This window comes from Thalassophryne amazonica, chromosome 12 (assembly GCF_902500255.1).
Source record: "Thalassophryne amazonica chromosome 12, fThaAma1.1, whole genome shotgun sequence".
NCBI lineage: Eukaryota > Metazoa > Chordata > Actinopteri > Batrachoidiformes > Batrachoididae > Thalassophryne > Thalassophryne amazonica.
The window spans coordinates 7,145,306-7,170,405 of record NC_047114.1 but is presented as its reverse complement, the minus strand read 5'-3'; the positions used below and the strand labels follow the sequence as shown (position 1 = coordinate 7,170,405).

Genomic DNA, 25,100 nt, shown 5'->3' with positions numbered 1-25,100 from the left:
CGCATAAAGTGGGCATGAAGCAGGAATCATATGCAAAACGTGTAGAATTGTAGCTGCTTCTAATGCCTCGTACACCTGTTGCTACGACTATTTGCACACACCAGCGGCATTCAGAAGATGTGTGGCCATTTGTACTATCATGACGAAAACAGTCTGCAGACGATCACTGTCGAGCTGGCAGTGAAATTTGTCTAAGTGCCCCAGGACTGTTGCCGAGTGTACCTGTGGCATGCCAGAGCGTCGGCTCCCCCCACAACACATGTGCGTGTGTTTCGCACACTCCCCCGCTCCCCCCCAACACATCTGTGCGTGTGGTTTCTCTCGGAGTGATGTGCTGGTTCTACTGAATCAGTTCCATCAACTCCTTCCTTTTGAAACTCATCGGTCACTGACAGAGGTCGTCCAACTCTTTGTTTGTCACACAGATTCATTGTTCCAGCTTCACCGTCTTTGCATCTGTTGATCTGGCACCGCACAGTGCATCAACACATCCGTTACTATAAACGACTTGCATTCTTTGATGATTTTCCACTGGAGCAACACCTTCTGCTGTCAATAACTCAATGACAGCCTCTTTGCGTAAAACGTATTGAGTTTCCTTCACAGGGTTCCATTCTTGCCTCAACAACAAAGCAACCTTTCACCTTGATAGTTCACTGCTAACTGAGATTGTAGCAGGATGCTACAAAAGGTATTAAAACCTGTTTCATGCCAATGTCGCCAACTGTTGACGAAAAGGAAATGGAGACATTAGTTTTCATTCAGCTGTCTTATAAAACTAAAAATACGAGGTCTGTCAATAAAGTATAGGTCCTTTTTATTTTTTTCAAAAATTATATGGATTTCATTCATATGTTTTTACGTCAGACATGCTTGAACCCCGGTGCGCATGCGTGAGTTTTTCCACGCCTGTCGGTGACGTCATTCGCCTGTGAGCACTCCTTGTGGGAGGAGTCGTCCAGCCCCTCGTCGGAATTCCTTTGTCTGAGAAGTTGCTGAGAGACTGGCGCTTTGTTTGATCAACATTTTTTCTAAACCTGTGAGACACATCGAAGTGGACACGGTTCGAAAAATTAAGCTGGTTTTCCGTGAAAATTTTAACAGCTGATGAGAGATTTTGAGGCGATACTTTCGCTTTAAGGACTTCCCACGGAGCGAGACATCGTGCAGCGCTCTCAGGCGCCGTCGTCAGCCTGTTTCAAGCTGAAAACCTCCACATTTCAGGCTCTATTGATCCAGGATGTCGTGAGAGAACAGAGAAGTTTCAGAAGAAGTCGGTTTCAGCATTTTATCCGGATATTCCACTGTTAAAGGAGATTTTTTTAATGCAAGACGTGCGGACGGATTGCAGCGTCGGCTCGCAGCCGCTGCGACGCTCCGCCACAGGAAAAACACCTCCGTTGGAAGCCTTAAGGACAAGTTGGAACATGTCCAGCTGTTAAACAATTTCTCATATACTCACTCCACTGAAAGCCATCAGAAGCCGCCTGGATTTTACAAATGGTTATCAACACGGAGGTGTTTTTCCTGTGCCGCCGCACCGTGCCGGCTGCGTCCTGACGCGCGGACCCGTCCACACGTCTTTCATTAAAAAAATCTCCTTTAACAGTGGAATATCCGGATAAAATGCTGAAACCGACTTCTTCTGAAACTTCTCTGTTCTCTCATGACGTCCTGGATCAATAGAGCCTGAAATGTGGAGGTTTTCAGCTTGAAACAGGCTGACGACGGCGCCTGAGAGCACTGCACGACGTCTCGCTCCATGGGAAGTCCTTAAAGCGACAGTATCACCTCAAAATCTCTCATCAGCCGTTAAAATTTTCACGGAAAACCAGCTTAATTTTTCGAACCGTGTCCACTTCGATGTGTCTCACAGGTTTAGAAAAAATTTTGATCAAACAAAGCGCCAGTCTCTCAGCAACTTCTCAGACAAAGGAATTCCGACGAGGGGCTGGACGACTCCTCCCACAAGGAGTGCTCACAGGCGAATGACGTCACCGACAGGCGTGGAAAAACTCACGCATGCGCACGAGGGTTCAAGCATGTCTGACGTAAAAACATATGAATGAAATCCATATAGTTTTTGAAAAAAATAAAAAGGACCCATACTTTATTGACAGCCCTCGTATTCCTTGAAAAGCATCGAGCAGGTAGCTGAGTGAACAAGGAGGTGGGTTCAAATCCCTGTGCATGCTGCCTGTCTATGTCCTGGGACAAGACGTAACCTACATTTCCTCAGTCCACCCAGCTGTAAATGGATCCTGGCCTCAGCTGGGGAAGTAACGTGCATTGGACTGGTGTCCTGTCCAGGGGGAGTTGGAGAGTCTCATCCGGTTGACACTACAGAATCCAGAGATGAGCACTGGCACCAACTGGCCTTAGAGCCTTTGTAGGATTTCAGAAAAATCTCAGCATGCACCCGCTAAAATGTGTTGAGTAGATAGCTAGATACACTGACCAAATTACAGGAGCACACAATGACAACTAATCTAAAGAACTGGGGTTCTGAGGCGTACCAGTCATGACCAGAGAAACGACCACATGGACAAGATGTGTTAGCTGACTTTTCCTCATCAGGAGTCAAAGTCTCGCGGCCATACAGTGAGGCCAGAAGCACCAGGACCATAAAGAGTTGGACCTTAGTTCTCTTGCAGGCGGGTAAACAGCCTGAGAATCCGAAAATGATTTTTGATTAGTAGTTTGAAATGCGTCTTGGATGTTTTCAGTCTGCTGCATGTTTTGTTGATCTGGAGCATAATCTGGATTTCTGTAGCGTTTGGATTAGTGAGGTTCTGGTTCTGCTGTGTAAAACTGGTGTGATTAAAACACAGCAGCAGGAAGAATAGAGCATTGATTTTGTCTTAATCAGTCAAATTTTAAGGTGGAATTTCTGCCTGTGATTAATGAGAGCTACTGTAGAGACTAGTATGCAGACTACAAGATAATGTGAGCAAAGTTAACTTCAAACTATCTGGGGATTACTACACAAAGTCATCGGAAATAAGCTACAAGTGCTCTGATTTCACTTCACGAACCCGTGCAGTTAGCTTTGTGCAGGTTGAGGAATGGTCAAGCAGGATATCTCAAAAAAGTATAAGTACATTGTATTTCAGTCAAATTTTTGAAGGTTGCGCTTTGAGTCGATGAAGACTTCAGGCCTGATCTTACGTCAAGCTCAAAGCAGTGCACAGCACGTGTAGCTGTTAGTTTCTCTTAGTTTGACTGCTTCCACACACAACACCCTTGCGACATAAGTGGCAAGAATGTGTGTGCTCATCCACGCACCCATGAGCGTGTTGGTCTTGACATGGGGCGTGGTCAGACACAGTGCTTTCAGGAAGTGGCAAAAGCGATTGTGCCATAGACCATCAAAAGACCTGGTCTGAAGTCTAGTGCAGAGGTTTTCTGCTGTTTATATGGTCCAATATTGAGATGCATGTCACACGTGCGGGTTCACGATACGATACACAAGATGCACATTGGCGCATCAAACTACAAAAAACACATTTAAAACAAAATTATAAGGTGAATAACAGTTGAAATGAAGGGAAATAAAAAATACAAAACTTCACCTTACTGTGTCACTGCTTCACCTCAGGGAGCTATGGTGGATACTTGTGCACATTGACGGTTTAAACCATCATTAACTGACAGTGCACCTTACACGAGTGCACTAAAGTAGTTCGGAACATGCCTCAGATACACTTGCACTTTAGCCCATGGTCTATAGAACCGTCAGTCCAGGATTTGATGTTTCTGATGGACTGTGGGCTGGGCTTTGGATCATGGAGCAGTTATTTAGGTTTTGTTCAGTCTGTTAGTTCATATTGGATTGATTGCGCATCTGATACAAATCTAATGTCCATGACTGATTGTCCACATTACATATAGTAAGTGACCGGATCCGTTCTGTGTGTCCGTGTGGCAATTCTCATTTGCCTGTTATCTCCATTTGGTAGCTATAGTAATGTAGTCAAGCACATGGAGATAGCTGCTGCACTTTGATCTGGAATTAAACTTACTGCTTCACATATATTAAAATGTATGAATTGTTGTCTTTTCTTTATTTTTTTCTGTTGAACCCTTTTTTTCTTCTTCTTTTTCCTGTAGTTCAGCAGAAATCTTCTCTAGAGAAAGAAGCCAAACTCAGCATCCTGGAGGCTGGCGTCACAGATGTGAGTCCAACATCTTAATCCAAGTAACACATTTTGATACAATCTGTCCAAACTTTCAAACTCAGAACATCTTTATTCACTTGGTGCCACTTTCTTCTTCTTCTTCTTCTCGTCACTCTCCTCACTTTATCATGGGCTTGATGTCTGTCCTGTTGTTGGTATGAGGCTTGTATAGCTGATCGCAGTAAGCAGCAGCACGACAAGCACTGACTCAACAGGATTTAGGACAGGAGTCCTTTATCACTGTGGTCAGTGCGGTGCTCATTTGGAAACGTTACAGTGCAAAATCCAATGCTATTCTTAGGCGTCAAACAGTGACTCCTCAACTGCTTTTCCAGAAAAGTTTTCATGTGTAAAATCCCACTCTGGTGTTATGTGAAAACAAGAGTCAAATAGAAAACGTTACTCCATGTTCCTTCTCCTTCTGCGCGTAATGGCACATAGTCAGGCGTGCACATAACTGGTGCTCGTGCATGCTAAAAATAAATAAATAAATAAATAAATAAATGATGTGCAGCAAAACACCCAGGGAAGCATTTCTCAGGAGGAAATCAGTGATGAGAGGTTGTAGGAAAAGTACTCTGTTTTCTTAATTTTTAGCATGCACAATCACTATAAGCACCAGTTTTGTGCACATCTACACATACTGAATACTTCTGAGATTAATTAAGTTGGAAAAACTTGTCATTGTAGACTTTGTAACTGAGTGTTGTGTAGTCTGTGCACACGAGTATATTTGTTACAAGTATCTTGTTTTAGATCTGTACTGACCTTTGACAATAAAAGCCCTAGACACGTACGTCTACCACAAAACAACAGTATCTATTTTTGTAGCACTTTAAAAACTTCGAACAAAGTACTTCCCAAAATAAAACACTATAAAAGGTAAAAGTTTAGCTCATGAACCCCTGTAGTTTGTCATTATCAGGATATACATTATTAAATATTTTCTTACATAACGCGATGAATACAGATATTAATACAATAACATGCTTTTGGAGGGCGGTATAAGAAAATCATCTGGAATATCCATATTGGGACCAACACACACTTCTTGCCTTTTTATCTTTTCCTCTGTTGACAGTTTCTGTGTAGGCTCTCAATTGTCCAGGTGGTTTCCATAGTAGAGAAGCTTGAATCTTCAACTGGACTGGGTTGCTTGACGCGAGGAAGTTTCGCTTCAAATCGCAGAAGCTTCCTCAGCTAAAATTCTTGCTCTGGTAGTCTGACTTCTGTCTTGACTCTTGTAGAGAAGGCTTCTGTTTATTTTTTGCTACTATTTTTCGCTTTTCGCTTTGTGGACAGTTTTTTCTTTTTCCTCTGCGGACAGTTCTTGGGCTGTGCGCTATGATGTAATTTGTTTATGCACAGCGGGCAGGTATAGCCAGGTAGCGTCGACGTAAATCTACGATGCCGGCCTAGCAACGCCTCGGTAAAGTGATAATAATCTGTATCACCCAGCCCCAAACACAAACACGCCACATGTTTTCTTTTCTGCACTGATGACTGCATGCCGTCCACCATGTTTATCAGAGTGGCAACACACAGCAGACTGTAGCAGGTGCAAAGAGGGAGGAGGGTAGCGTGTGTTATCAGGGAGACCGAATTTAGGAATGTTGGTGGGTGGGACGGGGGGAGGTCCTCACAAGGTGGTCAATACCTGGCTGCAAACCAGAGTCAGTTCCAGCTGATCGAAGGTCTGATGTAAGAGAGAGGCAGAGAAAACCCGTCCGTCACTGAGCTGCCAGATAGATTAGCCAGAGCCATCACAAAACATCCATCATCGCCACACTCGCTGTTTATTACTGCAAAATATGGATATTAACATCACAGCTGACGGCTTCCAAAAAAAACCCCAAACAAAACAAAAAAAAAAAACAAAACAAAACCAGAGGGGGTTTTTTTTTCACGCTGATGCTCAAAACCAAATGAGTGTTTCCAACTCGCCTGCAGGTTTGCTTTCTCACCACAGTGAGGAAACAGAAATTAATTCTGTTTCCTCACTGTGGTTTTGAAATGAAGATAAACTTATTGATCCCTGTGGTGGGTTGAACTTGTAGCCACAGAAATGGTAATATGCAATTATGCGTACAACAAACAATACTCCTGTACAGCTGCAGCTTCAGAAGAATATTTGGGGATTAAAATTCTACTTTGTACCTGTAACTGCTGTTGGTGAGTCAGTGACACGTGTTTCCTGGTGGATTGGTTGGTGTTCCTGGGCTTTAGCAAACATCTGTCACTGCCACGTTGGTAACACAATAACAAAAACACAGTAAATGTCTATCTCCACCTTAAAAGGACATACAGTTGTATGCAAATGTTTGGGCACCCATGATGATTTCCATGATTTTGCTTTATAAATCATTGGTTGTCTGGATCAGCAATTTCAGTTAAATACATCTAATGCAAACAAACACACTGATATTTGAGAAGTGAAATTAAGTTTATAGGATGTACAGAAAGTGTGCAATAATTATTTAAACAAAATTGGGCAGGTACAAAAATTTGGGCACGCTTGTCATTTTATTGATTTGAATACATTTAGCACTAATTATTGGAGCACAAAATTGATCTGGTAAGTTCATTGACCCTTGACCTCCTTACACAGGTGAATCCAATCATGAGAAAGGGTATTTAAAGTGGCCATTTGCAAATGTTTCCCCCCTTTGCATTTCTTCTAATGAGTGGCAAATGGGAGCCTCTAAACAACTCTCAAATGACCTGAAAACAAAGATTGTTCAACATCATGGTTTAGGGGAAGGATACAAAAAGCTATCTCAGAGATTTCACCTGTCACTTTCCACTGCGAGGAACATAGTGAGCAAAAGTAAGACCACGGGCACAGTACTAGTTCAGGCACAAAGTGGCAGGCCAAGAAAAATCTCAGATAAGCTAAAGTGAAGGATGGTGAGAACAGTCATAGTCAACCCACAGACCTGCTCCAAAGACCTACAACATGATCTTGCAGCAGATAGTGTCTCTGTGCATCGTTCAGCTATACAGTGCACTTTGAACAAAGAGATGCTGTATGATGCTGTGATGCAGAAGAAGCCTTTTCTGCATACACACCACAAACAGAGTCGCTTGAGGTATGCTAAAGCACATTTGGACAAGCCAGCGTCACTTTTGAATAAGGTGCTGTGGACTGATGAAACTAAAATTAAAGTTAAAATAAAGTTATTTGAACATAACAAGGGGCAGTTTGCATGGCTGAAAAAGAATGCAGCATTCCAAGAAAAACACTTGCTACCTACAGTAAAATTTGGAGGTGGTTCCATCATCCTGTGGGGCTGTGTGGCCAGTGCAGGTACTGGGAATCTTGTTAAAGTTGAGGGTCACATGGATTCCAGTTAATATCAACAGATTCTTGAGAACAATGTTCATGAATCAGTGACAAAGTTGAAGTTGCGCCGGGGCTGGATCTTTCAACAAGACAACAATCCAAATCTACTACGGCATTCATGCAGAGGAACAAGTACAATGTTCTGGAATGGCCATCTCAGTCCCCAGACCTGAATATTATTGAAAGTCTGTGGTGTGATTTTAAGCGGGCTGTCCATGCTCAGAAACCAACAAACCTGACTGAACTGGAGATGTTTTGTAAAGAAGAATGGTCCAAAATACCTTTAACCAACATCCAGACTCTCAAGTGGAAGCTATAGGAAGCGTTTAGAAGCTGTTATTTCTGCAAAATGAGGATCTACTAAATACTGATGAATTTTTTTCTGTTGGGGTGCCCAAATTTATGCACCTGCCTAATTTTTCTTAAAGAATTATTACACACTTTCTGTAAATCCTATAAACGTCATTTCACTTCTCAAATATCACTGTGTTCGTCTGCTATATAATATATTTAACTGAAATTGCTGATCCAAACAACGATTTATAAAGGCAAATCATAGAAATCATCGGGGGAGGGCAAACTTTTATATACAACTGTATCATCAGCACAAACTCATTAAAAGTGGACTAACTTTGATGCACCAGACAAATAGGAAAAGCAAGCCCGTTTTTCTTATTTAATATGCCGTGTACCTGTCTGCCACCTTCTGGATGTGTCTTACAGGGAATAATCTTGTCATCACATGCATAATGGATATTAGGAGCAGGTGTGGCTGTCACTTTAAATGAGCTTGTTTGTCAGCGTCTGTCATTTCCAAAGCCAAGGTCTGGTGGCCACCAAGGTCATGGGTGATTGTTCTGAGCAGGATAACTCAAAATATTTTTTGATAATCTGCATCAAACTTGATGGAATCATAAATGCTGCAATGAGGACATAAATTCTGGGGCTGATTGGAGTTTAGATATTGAACCTGGGTCTTATTTTAAACTTCAGTATAATGAGATTGTGTTCCCCCCACCTTTTGTTAATCTTCTCAAGAAGGAATCCAGGGGTTAGTCATACGAGGTCTGTCCATAAAGTATAGGTCCTTTTAATTTTTTTCAAAAACTATATGGATTTCATTCATATGTTTTTACGTCAGACATGCATGAACCCTCGTGCGCATGCGTGAGTTTTTCCACGCCTGTCGGTGACGTCATTCGCCTGTGAGCACTCCTTGTGGGAGGAGTCGTCCAGCCCCTCGTCGGAATTCCTTTGTCTGAGAAGTTGCTGAGAGACTGGCGCTTTGTTTGATCAAAATTTTTTCTAAACCTGTGAGACACATCGAAGTGGACATGGTTCGAAAAATTAAGCTGGTTTTCGGTGAAAATTTTAACGGCTGATGAGAGATTTTGAGGTGATACTGTCGCTTTAAGGACTTCCCACGGAGCGAGACGTCGTGCAGCGCTCTCAGGTGCCGTCGTCAGCCTGTTTCAAGCTGAAAACCTCCACATTTCAGGCTCTATTGATCCAGGACGTCGTGAGAGAACAGAGAAGTTTCAGAAGAAGTCGGTTTCAGCATTTTATCCGGATATTCCACTGTTAAAGGAGATTTTTTTAATGAAAGACGTGCAGCACAGGAAAAACACCTCTGTGTTGATAACCATTTGTAAAATCCAGGCGGCTTTTGATGGCTTTCAGTGGAGTGAGTATATGAGAAATTGTTTAACAGCTGGACATGTTCCAACTTGTCCTTAAGGCTTCCAACAGAGGTGTTTTTCCTGTGGCGGAGCGTCGCGGCGGCTGCGAGCCGACGCACGGATCCGTCCGCACGTCTTTCATTAAAAAAATCTCCTTTAACAGTGGAATATCCGGATAAAATGCTGAAACCGACTTCTTCTGAAACTTCTCTGTTCTCTCACGACGTCCTGGATCAACAGAGCCTGAAATGTGGAGGTTTTAAGCTTGAAACAGGCTGATGACGCCGCCTGAGAGCGCTGCGCGACGTCTCGCACTGTGGGAAGTCCTTAAAGCGACAGTGTCACCTCAAAATCTCTCATCAGCCGTTAAAATTTTCACTGAAAACCAGCTTAATTTTTCGAACCATGTCCACTTCGATGTGTCTCACAGGTTTAGAAAAAATTTTAATCAAACAAAGCGCCAGTCTCTCAGCAACTTCTCAGACAAAGGAATTCCGACGAGGGGCTGGATGACTCCTCCCACAAGGAGTGCTCACAGGCGAATGACGTCACCGACAGGCGTGGAAAAACTCACGCATGCGCACGAGGGTTCAAGCATGTCTGACGTAAAAACATATGAATGAAATCCATATAGTTTTTGAAAAAAATAAAAAGGACCTATACTTTATGGACAGACCTCGTACAGTAAACATCCCATGACACGATAGCTGTTTGGACAGCGATTTGAACTGTTACATCATTAGATTCCTCTATATTCTGAACTTTTTGGTCTCATTTCAAATTGTTGGAAGATAGTTAACTCCCAGTTGGTTGATTGACAGCCAAGGTTTGCGTAAAATATGGTGTCATAAAGAGCAGCTGTGCATCTGTGCAGGAAAAAAGAAGGCAAATAGCAGTAAAATAAATATTTCACATGTATTTGTTTGGTCACATTGGACGATCAGGATTATTGTGGTCCAGACTCGGTGTCCACACGCTGTGGGCTTCAGCACACATTTCACTCTGAATGAATAATGATTTGGAGGCGTTTAAGGTTTTCTTAGACACTTTTATTTTGTACTGAAGGTGACCAGAACTCTGAGGAATGAGACGAGCCAGCATGTCGTCCTTGACATCCAGTCCAACTGTCTGAGAGTGAATCAGTACATCTCAAGCTGTTCCTTCATTGTGGGTCACTGCTGATTCGTGACCACACTTTCAAATTCCTCACGTATCACGTTGCCGGGGGATTGAGGCAGTAATTTTCCTTTTGTCACTGCGGCTTTTTGTTCATGTGAATTCAGAGCAGACAATGAGGCTGTATTTACCGTTTCAGTTCTTTTATCTCTGCTTTTCTGATTCAGAAAATAAGAATTTTCAACACACTCGGGATGCAAAATATCAAATCCAAATATGAGATGGCCCTGATTATGGGCCCCTTCACACATAACACAAAATTGGGCTAAAGAAGCAGGAACTGGCAGAAAAACTGCAAACAAAAAACGAAATGGGGAACCGTGAAACATTCCACCTGCTGTCGGGAAAGACACACGGTAAAAATGGCGTGCATGATACTGCATCAACGGTTTCGTGCATGCTTGTGTGCGTGCACGAACACAGTGCGAGCACCTGGAACGAGTGGCACCACATTGCATCACTGCTGTGGGGGGCACCCACACCAAAAAAGAAAAAAAAGACTGCAATTTCTAATATTTAATCCCTCTTATTGAGTGGAAAATACAAGTATGATCCTTCTGTTCCTCTGTATATGACCCATGGTCATAAACGTACAGTCATGAAATGACATGAATGCAGCAGTGTACTCTTATCATGTCCACATCTGCCGGCCTCGCACACCGGAAGACACTGCATCATGTGGACCATAGCTCACGTGGGTGACGTGACATTCAGATCACCAGCTGAATGCATACATGATCAGACGATTCTTTTAACCTGGCACAGGATGTCAATGTGTGCGCTGTGCAGTCGCTCCAGCCCATTGCAAAGGCGATATATGTTTTTATGTATTTCTACATGAGGACAGCATGCACACTCACACGCCTCACGGTGGAGAGTTGTAAGTTCAGTTCCGTCATAACACGATATGTGTTCTCCAGCATTGACTTGCGGGTCCACAGATCACAGCAGCAGTGGCTTGCGCGGACACGCCCACCTTTTCAATCAGTGCACAGAACAAAGTGTCACTCTCTGTTTCTTTGTTCTGTGATTATTTATTTTAATTATTTGTTATGTAATTATGTATATATTTATTGTGCACTGGGAACGTCATTTCCAGCCATTTCCGGCAATCAGCTGAGAGGTGCCTTGCCGTGCTGTGTGCGCTCAGAAGTGGCTGGCCAGTCCCCATGTGATCTTGTCTGTACATAATTATCAGCATGTCATGCAAGTGTACCCCTCCCCGCACACCACATGTGTTGCAGGGAGGGTGGTGTGGAGGGTGGTGTGACACACACACGCCACATGTGTTGCAGGGAGGGTGGTGTGACACACACACACACCACGTGTTGCGGGGAGGTGGGCGTGGAGGGTGCCGTGACACACACGCCACATGTTGTGGGTGCGGGGCGCAACACACATGCCTGCCACGTGATGGGGAGCTGACACATTGGCATGTCACATGTGTTGGGGGGGCACACTTGCTTGACATATGTGTTGCTTGGTAACGGCACACTCCTGTGGCACTTAGACATTTTTCACAGACAGCTCGAATGTGGTCATCTGCACTCCACTATCGTGCCGGGAACGTGATTAGCCCCGCCTTTTCTAAGTGCCCAGTGAGAGGTGTTGGATGTTGAATTTGATCAACAAAAACAAATGGAAATTTTTTGTTTCATCAACTATTTGCTGGATCACACATGTGATCATGTCACACAAACATCATCCATGATTCCATGATTAACAAACATCGTTGGAGAATGCAGATGTTGAGGTTGAGAAATCAAGTTACTGAGTAGGAAATCTGACTCCCGATGATGTTTTGATTTTGTTAATTTGACACCAAAACGTTTGAGTTCTCAGTTGTACCTTTGAATGCAGCATTATCATTTACTGTGGCGACCCATCGCCATCACTTTGACCAGTTAACGCAATGTCCCTTCATCCCTTCACTGGCTTCCTGTCCCAGTGAGATCAGATTTTAAGGTTCTGCTACTAACCTATAAAATATTCATGGACTGGCACCTCCCTACCTAGCTGACCTAATTAAACCTTACGTACCGGCCCAAGCTTTATGTTCTCAGGGTGCAGGACTACTTTGTGTCCCTAAGGTGAATAAGAAGTCCGTGGGTCACAGAGCTTTCTCTTATCATGCCCCTGTTCTGTGGAATGATCTCCCTGCGTCAATAAAACAGTCAGACTTAAGACACACTTATTTTCCCTTTCATGTTGCTAGCATACTGGTACAGTTTTGTTTTACGCTTTTTACTCTTTTAATTCATTTATTAGTAATTGAAGTGGGCTGCGGCCTCAACTTCACCTAAATTCTGGGTCTTTTAGTGAAGTTTAGGGCTAATGGCCGGCAATCACCTTAGTATCTCTCTGTTTTTCTTGTTGATTAATGCTGGCAAATTATACAGTATTTTGTCTTTCTGATGCCTGATTCTGTTTTTTCTCTGTTTAAGGTGCAGCTCCATCCAGAGATGGGAGTTGTATTCGGGTTGGCAATCCTCCTGTCCTCTGCGCCAGTAGCATTTCTTGTATATTGTTCTGTGAATTATTCTGTAATTTATGTTTGTAGCATGGCCCAAGTAGAGGGTCTCCCCTTTGAGTCTGGTCTGCTTGAGGTTTCTTCCTCAGAGGGAGTTTTTCCTTACCACTGTTGCTCTGGAGGTTGGTAAGGTTAGACCTTACCTGTGTGAAGACTTTGGGGCAACTTTGTTGTGATTTGGCGCTATATAAATGAAAAGAAATTGAAAGAATACTGCACAAATCAGATACCTGAAAACTGCATAGCTGTCACTTTACACTGTAAACAATAAGAAAACCTTATTTTCTCATGAATAAGCAATTTTTTAAAGATAGCTGCATGCTGACTTGCCTTGAAAGCTGTCGTGGTAAAGCCTTTGCATTGGGTAGGCTAGGCTAGCTAGCACGATTGCTGCCGTTGAAAAGAGATGAGTATGACTGAGTACTGTCTTACTATAAAGGTGAGAAAACTTGGTGTTTGGCTTCAAACAGTTTCCTCTGGATTTCGTACATTAGCAGGTTTTATTTATTTCTTATTATTATTATTGTGGTGGCCAAGTGGTTAATGCACTTAGTTTCAGTGCGGAAGGTTCCCGGTTCGAATTCCACCCCTACCACATTTCTCCATGTAATGTGGAGTTGCGTCAGGAAGGGCATCTGGTGTAAAATTTGTGCCTATTCAACATGCAGAGCCACCTTGGATTTGCTGTGGCGACCCCGCGTATAAAACAAGGGAGCAGCCAAAGGGACTTACTATAAAAGACGCTGTTGCACATTACCATTTATGTTTCCTCCCATTTGACAGCTGCTACTTCACACAACTTTGTATCAAGAGTACACATGACCTTACTGTGAGTGTGTGTGTGTTTGTGAGGACATAAGGTTGCCGTGGCAGCAACCAGATTATAATTGCTCTGGAGTGGCACTAATCAAACCCTCCACTTTGCTGACTGAAAATCACGACGTTTCCAAACTGTCGGACTGAACGGGCGATTTCACAAACAAACGTGGAAAGCTCCTCCCATATGTAAGAATCAGAGGTACACAGAAACATGTTCAGAAATGTTTCATGCAGAAATGATTAAAATTCACTAATGTGAACAAAAGGGATGGAGCAGCATCCCTTAAAAAATGATTGATCTGATTTCGATCAAAATTGGCAGGTATGTTGGGCTTAGGGGACAAAGTGATTTGATGTTGGTTATGATCACACAACAATCCAGGTCAGAGGTCAAGGTCAAACTTCCAGCCCCCGTGGAAATGAGTTTGGACTGTTTAATGGTTCAGCCTAATCTCAAGAAAAACGAGTCATAAAATGTACAACAACAAAATAAAGGTACTTTAAGTGTCACATAAGAGTAAAAATAAAAAGTCCTATTTTCCTTTTTATGATTAATTCAACCCAAAATTGAACTCTAACCTTATCTTTAATCAAAACGTTTGATAATTTGAAATGTGGATTTGGTGTGAGCTTTTTTCCTTGTTGATGTTTGATCTTTTTGAGAAAGTGATGCTGATTTGATTTTTGCATATATATATATTGTTTAGAAAAAAAAAACAAAATGCAGCACAGCTTGATGGCCTCTGTTTTCTGTTTTGTTCTGTTTTCTTTTTTTCCTCTGCAGATGTTTTCTGTCACAACCTGATGTGAATGTTTTGGTGACTCACGTCGACATGTCATGGGCTCACACAGGAGCTGGTGTTGAGTAAAAGCTCTGCACCCTGTTGGTGGCTGTTTTGCTGTGGTGTCGATCTGTTGCTGTGGTTTTGGCGTTTTGGTTTTGATGGTTGTTTTGTTTGCCGCCTGCTGGAATCGGATCTGGATTTGAATGATAATATTCATGAAGCTGTCTGTTCACCGCGTCCCACCTGTAATTTTTCATCACAAAGCATCAGAGCAATGCGTTTGTGCGCGTGCACACACACGTGTGCACATTTGCTTGTGTGTTTGCGTGCACGACCACTCTGCTCCAGACATTCAAATGGTTTGATGTGAAATATTGAAGTGTTTCTTTTGCTCTCTAACCGCCACCGTCGCTGCACCTGATCAGCCTTTGATATGATAATAGCAGCTCAGTGAGCAGTGCATGCTGGGATTTCTCACAGGTGTCTGTTGGACTGTTTTGTCTGAGCAGTGACGCAAGATTTTATTTTATTTTATTTTATTTTTTCCCCCTGTGCAGGAGAAATCAGAGTTTGGGTGAATTTTTAAGATGGTCAGTAGGGGGCGGGGCTTGTTTGTAGCTGAATGGATTTCCTTCACGTTCAGGATGATGACGTCATCATATCTCTCTCATATTTCCACTGTGAGCACCCTGTCTGGAGCTACAGCACCTTCAAATCTCAAAATACTCAAAAAGTACTGTAAATATTTATCTTAATTTCCTTTTTAAGTACCTGCTGCGTACACGTGAATTCAAACAGTGCGGTTGTTCAAACGTCATTTTACTCTTCCTAAAGAACAGAAGTACAAATTTGGAAAACTTTTTCTCAGTTTCATCAGGTTCCAGGTCATGGACAGATTTGTTGCCAGATGAAACAAACAACAAACAAACAAAATGAACAAACAACAACAATGAACAACATGAAACGCATCATTATGTGAGTGATGTGAATTAACTCAGCTGATCTCTGTGCATTATATTAAGAATATCTGCACTGTGCGCTGTAGGGGGCGCTATATGTTGGAATCAGTTAGAGAATGTGAAGAAAGTTCAGTTTCAGTAAGTATCAATAATAAAGGTTTGGATGTTGGGTGTAGACACTAAAGTTTCATAAAAATAATTAATGGCCTTAAGTCAGGTTTTAACATTTTATTAACTCTTCTTTTAAATAAGTTAAATAAGAGTGAAGCTGAACAACTGAGTTTACTTAATGTGGCTTAATTTATATTAAAAAGTATTTACAAATGGTGTATTTTTTTCTGCAAGGTGATGGGATGTAATATGTAGAATTACTGTTGTACTGTACTTAAGTAGCCTAAAAATTACCGCCAGCCTTGTTGTACATGAGTTTTTCTTTTCATGTCACTTTGTACGTCTACATTATATTTAAATGTCAGGGGAAAATATTCTTCTTTTTCTTAATTACATGTGTATGACAACTTTCATGACACGTTACTTAACAAATTAGCAATGATGCCATACTTTTAACAATTGTAGGTTTGTACCTGTATAATATTCAATGCTTGTTGGATGCATTTTGGTGATAAATGTTGTTTTTGAATAATTGTTACAATGGAAGACTCTAGTTTAAGATAATTAAGTGAAACTGAATATTGATAGTATTGATTTATTTTTTTTTACAAAGCATTGTTTTTAAGTTGCATGAACTTAATCCCCCGTCACACATAGTCTGAATCACGCAGAGTGATGTCGGACTTATGAATCGGCGCACATACGAAAAGTGTTGGATTTCAGTTCCAGAATGTTCTGACAGCCATCTGCGGAAGTCCACACAGTTGGTCAAAATCAGCCGGCGGCCCTGTTAACTCCCAAAATGTGAATCAGGTGCAATTATCTGCAAACTGTTAATTGCAAAATGTGAATACTGAAAAATATCTCCCAAAACATGAACGCAGGTCTTGCAAAATGTGAATATCATTCATTTTGTGTGTGTGTGTATATATATATATATATATATATTCAGTTTAAGTAGTTCATGGATTTCAGTTTAAGGGTCAATTACTGCTGGAAATCTTGATTGCAAACCCTATCAACGCAAAAATGATTTTTATTTTTTTTATTTTTTTGCGGGGGTCACGACAGCCTGAGATGGTGAACCGAGCAGCTCTCACTTCTTGTCAAGTGCCCGGCCCCGCTGGTTTGTCCCGCTCCGGGACGGTGTCAGATGAGGAGTTTGACTGGGATGGTCCACCTGTCAAACTCAGGGAGGACAAAAAGTCGTCTACATACATTTTGGATGCGATCTGACAGGTGTGGACAAGGCAGTCTGTCTGCATTCTGACAGAGCTGGCCACGCCTCTTTTCCTCCCGACTGCGTGGGATTATAATAATAATAATAATAATAATAATAATACATTTTATTTGTTAGGCGCCTTTCTGGCCACTCAAGGTCACCTTACAACAATACAACATAACAACAATATAAAATGACATTAAAACAAAGTTAAAAACAGTTAAGGTTAAAATTAAACAGGACAGAGCAGTTATGGTTGTAGTGAGTAGGCTTGTCTAAGCAGATGAGTTTTGAGTTTGGATTTGAAGTCAGTGAGTGAAGTGGTATTGCGGAGGTCTAGGGGGAGAGCGTTCCAGAGCTGGGGAGCAGAGCAGCTGAATGCCCTGCTCCCCACAGTGACAAGACGGGCGGGAGGGAAGGAAAGCTGGAGGGAGGAAGTGGAGCGGAGGGAACGGGCATGTGAGTCGATGTGGATGAGGTCAGTCAAGTACGGGGGGACAAGGTTGTGGATGGCTTTAAATGTGAGGAGCAGACGTTTGTCGATGCGGTGTGAGATGGGGAGCCAGTGGAGCTGCTGGAGAATGCCAGTATTATGCCAGTATTTGCTGTGTCGGGCATGGCTCTGGCACATTCTTGCTATGTTGTGACGAGGGCTTAAAAAAAGTGACACTTATAGGACTTAATTTAATTATTGCACAGCTGTGAGGGGAACGCTATTCTACCTCAACATCTCCTTTACGTCATTTGTCTGAGGAAGTTTATTTGAAATAATAATACTATGGAAACCACCTGGACAACTGAGAGCCTTCACAGAAACATAGCAACCCAGTCCAGTCGAAGATTCAAGCTTCTCTGCTATGAAATAATAACAATAATTTTACTTATGTAGCACTTTTATAAGATGTATTGTTTTTATGTGCATGTATATTATTGCAAAATAAAGTTTTTAACTTTTTGTTTTCGTAAGTTTAACATCTACATGGCAGATGCCGCCATATTGATAGAGTCGCCCAAAAGGGAACTTTTACTCCATTTTTTGCATTTAGCGGTGCAGCCAGAAAGCTGAAAGGACGAGGAAGGTTTGAGAAACATTTAAAGACAATGTGAGTTGTTGCGTCGTTCTCTGAAGCTGAGGACTCCTGGTGGATGTTTGATGTCTCTAGATTCACTTGTGCTAAATGGCTCTTCGAGGTTGTTCAGGAAATGAAAGGCCAGAGTTTCCTCAGAGGTGAATGAGTATTGTGAGCGACAAAAATCGTGACAGGCTGTGTGGCGACATCACGCGCCTGCAGGCACAGTCTGACGTCCCGAGCTATAATTTAGACCCGATCACAAGGAACAACACATCAGGCCTGTCGTCTTCACACATCACCGAGCAAACAGCCTGATACTTCCAAAACAGCACGTCTCATTAACACCGTCTCACGTCTGATTAGCTTAGGACACCGCAACAGATTATGGCAACAGGTACGGTTTTCCAGATTTGGAAAAGCAAAAGGTTTGTGTTAACTGGACACTAATGGCGGCTCATCTGCAGAGCCGCGCGGACACAGACAGGCAGGTCTGTCTATGCTGTTAAAGCGGGACCCTGCTCTCCGGGTCGTTATTATCCACGCCCACTCACAACTATTATTTGCTCTCAAGAACAGTGACGGCTGCTGTGGGGGAAAATCTGAAATGGGGCTGTGCAATAATGATATTCAGTTACCATGCCAACAGGCACCCGTGATGCTGGTGACCACAAGACTGACTTTGGAAAAGAAAAAAAGAAAAAAGAAAAAACTGACACACAAGTTCATTTCAAGCTACAAGTATCTTCAATGACTCCATCGAGTTTCCGTCATGCATGTGACCTCCTTATATGTAATAATTGCTGGGCCAATCTGCATGAAACGTGGTACGTGGACTTGGTGGGGGGTGGAGCAGTGTGTATTTTATTGTCATCGTGTTCGACCTGCATCCCTAAAAGTTACTGGGGTCTGAATAGACCTACTTTTTCCTGTGAGGTCCAGCTCAGCCAAATTTGGCACATGGGTTTGACTTTGTGTTGCTGACCAGTTCAAATGGACTGTGTTTATATACAACCTCTGGCAAAAATTATGGAATCACCGGCCTCGGAGGATGTTCATTCAGTTGTTTAATTTTGTAGAAAAAAAGCAGATCTCAGACATGACACAAAACTAAAGTCATTTCAAATGGCAACTTTCTGGCTTTAAGAAACACTATAAGAAATCAGGAAAAAAAATTGTGGCAGTCAGTAATGGTTACTTTTTTAGACCAAGCAGAGGGAAAAAAATATGGAATCACTCAATTCTGAGGAAAAAATTATGGAATCATGAAAAACAAAAGAACGCTCCAACACATCACTAGTATTTTGTTGCACCACCTCTGGATTTTATAACAGCTTGCAGTGCATGAAGGGGCAGAAACCCTGAAAGTTACTGGTGTCAAGAAAATAGAAAACTAACGGTTTTCAGCATCCGGAAAGTATTCACAGCACTTCACGTTTTACACGTTTTATGTTACAGCTTTATTCCAAAATGGAGTAAATTCATTTTTCCCCTCAGAATTCTACTCACCACACCCCATAATGACGACATGAAAAAGGTTTTTTATTATTGTAAATTTATTACAAAATAAAAAACTAAGAAATTACATGTGCATGAGTATTCACAGTCGGCATGTGGAGCGTAATTGATACGAATCAGTATCTAGATAGAAAAGTGCATCATTTCATTTCGTGTGCATTGATTCAATTGACGGGTTGAATCGTGTTGCATCACTTGTTGCCTGCTTGCATTGATTTTTTTTCCATGCCGCATTGAATGCACCACGGACGGTTCGGGACACTGAAGTGGCTGTTCTTGTGGGTGTTTATAGAGAAAATGGTTATTTTTCTACATTGATTGCAGACTGCAGCGGGTCTGCTTGAAGCAACGATGCAGTGCTTCGACCCGCTCTCCTCTGGTTCTCTGCTTCGCTGGTTTTCAGAAGTGGCAAGTCCACTGGTGTGAGCACCAACCAGTACATAAACTGAAGTTCTCCATCAGGTAAAGGAAATAGTAATAATAATAATAATAATAATAATATCCTCTGTTTTGTGGTACTAAGTGCACAGCTCCAAAAAGACAGATTTTGGTTGGAATTAATAAATCAAATGACACCTCTTTCAAAACATTATAATACAAACAATAAACTACAACTGACAAAAACTGTTTTTTTTCCCACAAAATGAGACGTCCTCCGTTTTTTATGAATTACATCCTCATGTGCAGCCAACTGAAGAGTTCAGCTCAGAGTCTATGGAGTTGCATTTGTACCATTAATATCTAAAAGGAAATGCTTTTGACAGAAACTACAGATTTTGTTTATTTCTATTTCTGTCCAGAGATCAAGGATCCAGTGACCAATTTCATATTTATTTACTTTAAGACTCAATAAAATGTGGTTGACATAGAAAACCTGTAAAGCCTACTTTTAGTACACAGAAAATTTACAAGAGGTATTGATAAGGGAATCGATAAAGAATCAGATCAATAAGTGGAATCAATAATGACATCGATATCAATAAAATCTTATCAATACCTATCATTAATCGTATCGCACCAAATTGCATCGTATTGCAATGTGAGGAATACATCAAATACATATCAAATTGCATTGAATCGGAATGGAGTGAATCATATCGCATGGTATCGTCAGTATCATATCGCTGGTAGTGTATCGAGGTGCGTATTGAATTGTTGTCAGTGATGAGATTCACATGCCTAATTCACACCCTTTGCTCAATACTTTGTTGATGCACCTTTGGCAGCAATTCCAGCCTCAAGTCTTCTTGAATATGATGTCACAAGCTTGGTGCAATTGTATATATGTACACGGACATTTTCAAATCTTTCCAGAGATGTTCAGTCAGATTCAGGTCTGGACTCTGGCTGGGCCACTCAAGGACATTCTCAGAGTTGATATCCTTTGATATCTTGGCTGTGTGCTTAGGTGGTTTTTTTCAGTTCCCAGTGAAGAAGGGAAGGCGAGGCAAATGGGAGACATCGTGCCGGTAAGTGTTAGCCTACACAGCTAACCAGAGTAGCTCCATTCTCTCATCTGCACAACCGCCACGACACGTTTGAGCTCCAGGTCATAAACAAACCGCAACGCATGTCCACTTTCCACCGCATTGTCACTTTTTCTTTGCATTTTCACTTTGTTTGCATGTAATTTGCCCAAAACCTCAGAGAAAATGCTGTGTTTTTGCCTCGGAAGTAGACAAATGATGTCATACGCGTCATATTTTACCCCTTTAGCGCCCGCCCTCAAACGAGATTGCATTGCCCATTTCGTTCACAGAGACATTAATCAGACACGTGCATGGAAAGAGAAGTTCATTTTTCAGTCCACTAAAGCTGAAACTGAGCCTCGAACTGGACCGCTGACTGGTAATATTGGAGATGATGGTCTAGTAGTTAAGCGTTGCGCTTGAGACCAGAAGATCCTAGGTTCAAACCCCAGCCTGACTGGAAAATCACTAAGGGCCCTTGGGCAAGGTCCTTAATCCCCAAGTTGCTCGTGGTGTGTAGTGAGCCCCTTGTGTGGCAGCAGCCTGACATCGGGATGTGAGTGTGTTTGTGTGAATAGGTGAATGTGAGGCATAATTGTAAAGCGCTGTGAGCATCTGATACAGATGGAAAAGCGCTATATAAATGCAGTCCATTTAATATTTCTAAACTAGGCCACACGACGCCTAGTTTAGGAATATGAGTCAGTGCAAATTACAAAGTATGCATATTAAAACAGAATAAAATTGTGGCCCTTTTTCAACACCTTACTATAAAAAAATAAATAAATGTGGGCAACAAAGTAAATGAACTTTAATTTAAACATGTAAGAAATACAAAATCACGTTTGACTAACGTCTCAGTTTATCACTTTGACTTATTTTTGTCTTGATTTGGATTTTGTTTTTGTAATTATTTTACTTGTTTAAGGATTGCAGTTAAGATCAGTATGCAGATCCATCTCGGGTCTGCTGTGGTCACCCAGTTCGGGGGGGGGCTTTCTTTTATGAAGTTGCATGGGGGGGGGGGATCACCAACACATTCCGGCACGGGTGGGTTGGTGTCAGGTAGCTGCACAGCAGGATCCGCCTGCCTTCATGTGATGAACAGAACGAATCAGACGGTCGACTGCGCTGAAGTGTGACAGCGGACTGATCTGTTTACACAGCTGTGGCGTGCAAAGAGGTGCGTGAAAGCACAACACATGCACCTACATAATGACTCACGCCTGCAGATGACTGTAGTAGGTGATCATGAAAGGAGTTTTTCATGATGCACATTCATTCAAACAGGCACGACGTAAGGAGCAAATTGAAAATCACACAAAGACTCAAAAGCACAGGTGAAGGGAAATGTCAGCGTGAATACGCAACTCCATCCCGTCAGCATCGAGCATCTCTGCCATTACCTTGGACGCAAACCGCACCCTCTGTGTGTGTGTGTGTGTTTAATGTGCATTAATCGGTTATGCTGGTTGTCCTTGATGTAGTTCTCCTGATGATTTCTGTTTTTTGTTCTTGTTGAATGTTCTTTCAGTTTAATAAAAAGCAAAACTGTACAAAAAGACAAATTCCAACAGTCCGTCACTGACAAGTTAAAAGAAATAAGTTTACGTATTTTCCAGAGTATGTCGCTTTTTTGATTTTTTTTTTTTGCTACTTTTGGAGGCCCTGTGACTTATTCCCTAGTGCATCTTATGTACATATTCATGGGTTTGTTATTAATAATAGTAATTATAATAACTATATTGAAATTTCCCAGGAATCAAAGCACTCAACAAAATAAACTCCAATAATAAGACAATAAATCACAGTAATAAAAAATACACTACAACAATGCACAAAAATCCCAAAATAAAGAGCTGTGTGAAAACAGTGAAATTTTACTCCAGAACAACTTATTTATGGTTTTTCCTCTTCAAGAGGCATTTTTAATAGGTGTGATTTATACTCTGGAAAATGCAGTACTTTGTATGTAGAGAAGCTTGAATGTTCGACTGGACTGGGTTGCTTGACGCGAGGACGTTTCACTTCTAATTGCTGAAGCTTCCTCAGCTAAAATTCTTGCTCTGGTAGTCTGACTTCTGTCTGACCCTTGTCGAGAAGAACAAACAGAAGCCACAAAAGCTGGAGTTTTAAACCTAACCAGACGCCTCCTACCAAGAGGCAGACTGCTATTGGCTAGTGATTAAACAATTGCTTTAATTAACACTTATTGTGCTCTAGTTAGCACCCTCCTAATGACAGGGTAGCTGTCCCTCCTAACGATGGGACTGACACCTCTCCTGATGATGTGAATGACTCATTACCATGAACAAAAGACTGAAACTGCTTTGATCTGAGTACCCCATTGTAAACAGGGGACAAAGCGTGTCTCAGACCCTCTCCCTGGTTAAGGCTGGGTTTCAACTGTTTCACTTACAATGCCTCCTTCACTCCTCTCTCAAACCATTTCTTCTCTCTGGCTAAGATTTTAACTTCCTTGTCCTCAAACGTGTGGTTAGTGTCTTTAAGGTGGAGATGAACTGCAGACTGAGGTCCACTGGCGCCCTCTCTGCGGTGCTGGTATAACCTTTTGTGTAACGGCTGCTTGGTCTCACCTATGTAGTGTTCGTTACAGTTTTCCTGACATCTGATAGAATACACTACATTGCTCTGTTTGTAACTAGGGATCCTGTCCTTAGGGTGAACTAATTTCTGTCTCAAGGTGTTAACAGGTTTAAACTAAACTGGGATTTTGTGCTGTCTGAAGATCCTCTATAGTTTTTCCCCTACTCCTGCTAAATAAGGGAGAGACACTCCTCTTCTTCTTGTCTCCGTCTCCTGTCTATCTGGTCTCTTTTTTCTCTGGGACTTCTGCACTTTATCCAGGGACCATCGTGGGTACCCACATACCGTGAGGGCTTTCCAGACAAGTTGTTGTTCTTTTGCCCCTCCCTCTGCAGTTGTGGGCACCTGTAGGGCTTATGTTCAAGGGGGTGGTTTGAGCCAAAGAGCAGATATTGGTCAGTATGAATAGGTTTTCTGTAAACCCCTGTCTGGAGCTGCCTGTTCTCTCCAATCGTAACATTACAGCCCAAGCTTCTCTACTATGGAAACCACCTGGACAACTGAGAGCCTACACAGAAACAATACTTTGTATGATAACAAAAATGTCTGATGCAAAATCCTGCACACTCTGCACCCTGGGATACATCCATGTCTAATAGTTCATGTCACCAATCAGTTACAAATATGTTGCTGATCAATATAAACTTCAGATACTCTCTCTGGCACAATTGGTTTCAGAGATATAGCAGAAAATGTGTTTTTTCCAAATTATGCTTTTGTTGACTTTGACCTTTGTCCACTTCTCTTCAAAAGCTACGAGAGGGTTTATTAAACTATTGTGGGAGAATAGTGGCTCTGAGTGGCTCTTAGAGGCAATATCTTCCATTAATGAGGCTCCTGTCAAAGCGTGGCGCTAATTTCATGATGTTCAAAATTTAGCAACAACAACGTGGGGCAGTTTGTATGAGTTACTTAGAGATATGTTCGTGGTGCTTACGAGGCTACTAAAAGCCCATTATCCGTGCACCTGGCAGCTATGCAGGACCTGAGAGGCTGTTTTTGGAGCGGCTGCCCTCTTGAACACACAATTCCACCTGCTCTGTGCTCCTGACGCTGTATATAAAATAATTATTTTGTATTTTGTTGTTTTTTTCCTCTCTTTCCTGCTCCATGAGGAAACAAGTGTGGGAGGGGCAGAGGGTAGGGCCAATTGTGCGTTTGTGCACCGATATTGCTCTACACGGCACTGCGTGGCTCATGCGTGGCTGACATGAGCCATTCGAGGCTCTAATGACTAGTTGGTCGTGGCTCACTGGAGGCTGCTACGTGGCACATGTGGGGTGCAGAGAGGCACATAGAGGCCCCTTAGTAATGGATACGTGATCGATGAAAACGTAGGTCATTCTTTGAATAATCATTACACACCCATGTGTGGCTCATTATTCATGGCTTATTATTCAGTGGGACCGAGGCTTGATGTGTTCGTGGATGTGGGAAATATTACATTTTCTTGATAGCATCACAAAATTTGGGGTGATGCCTGGGGGGGGGGGGGGGTTATCGTTAGGATTAGAGTTAAAAGTAGTGACAAACAAAACCGCATCATAAAAATGTAATGCATTTCCATACTATACATTAGGCACACACATGCAAGACTAATGGGAGTCTTTTCTAACAATCAGCACACTAAACAA

The 25,100-nt window shown here is 42.1% G+C and overlaps 1 protein-coding gene across 1 annotated transcript in view; it reads left to right on the top strand.

Annotated features, from left to right (window-relative positions):
• Positions 1-25,100, top strand: part of LOC117521373 (receptor-type tyrosine-protein phosphatase N2-like) — a 742,548-nt gene that overhangs the window by 393,479 nt on the left and 323,969 nt on the right. The window contains exon 12 of the mRNA XM_034182665.1: positions 4,111-4,175. Coding sequence (XP_034038556.1) covers positions 4,111-4,175 — 65 coding nt within the window. The remainder of the gene's footprint in view (positions 1-4,110; positions 4,176-25,100) is intronic.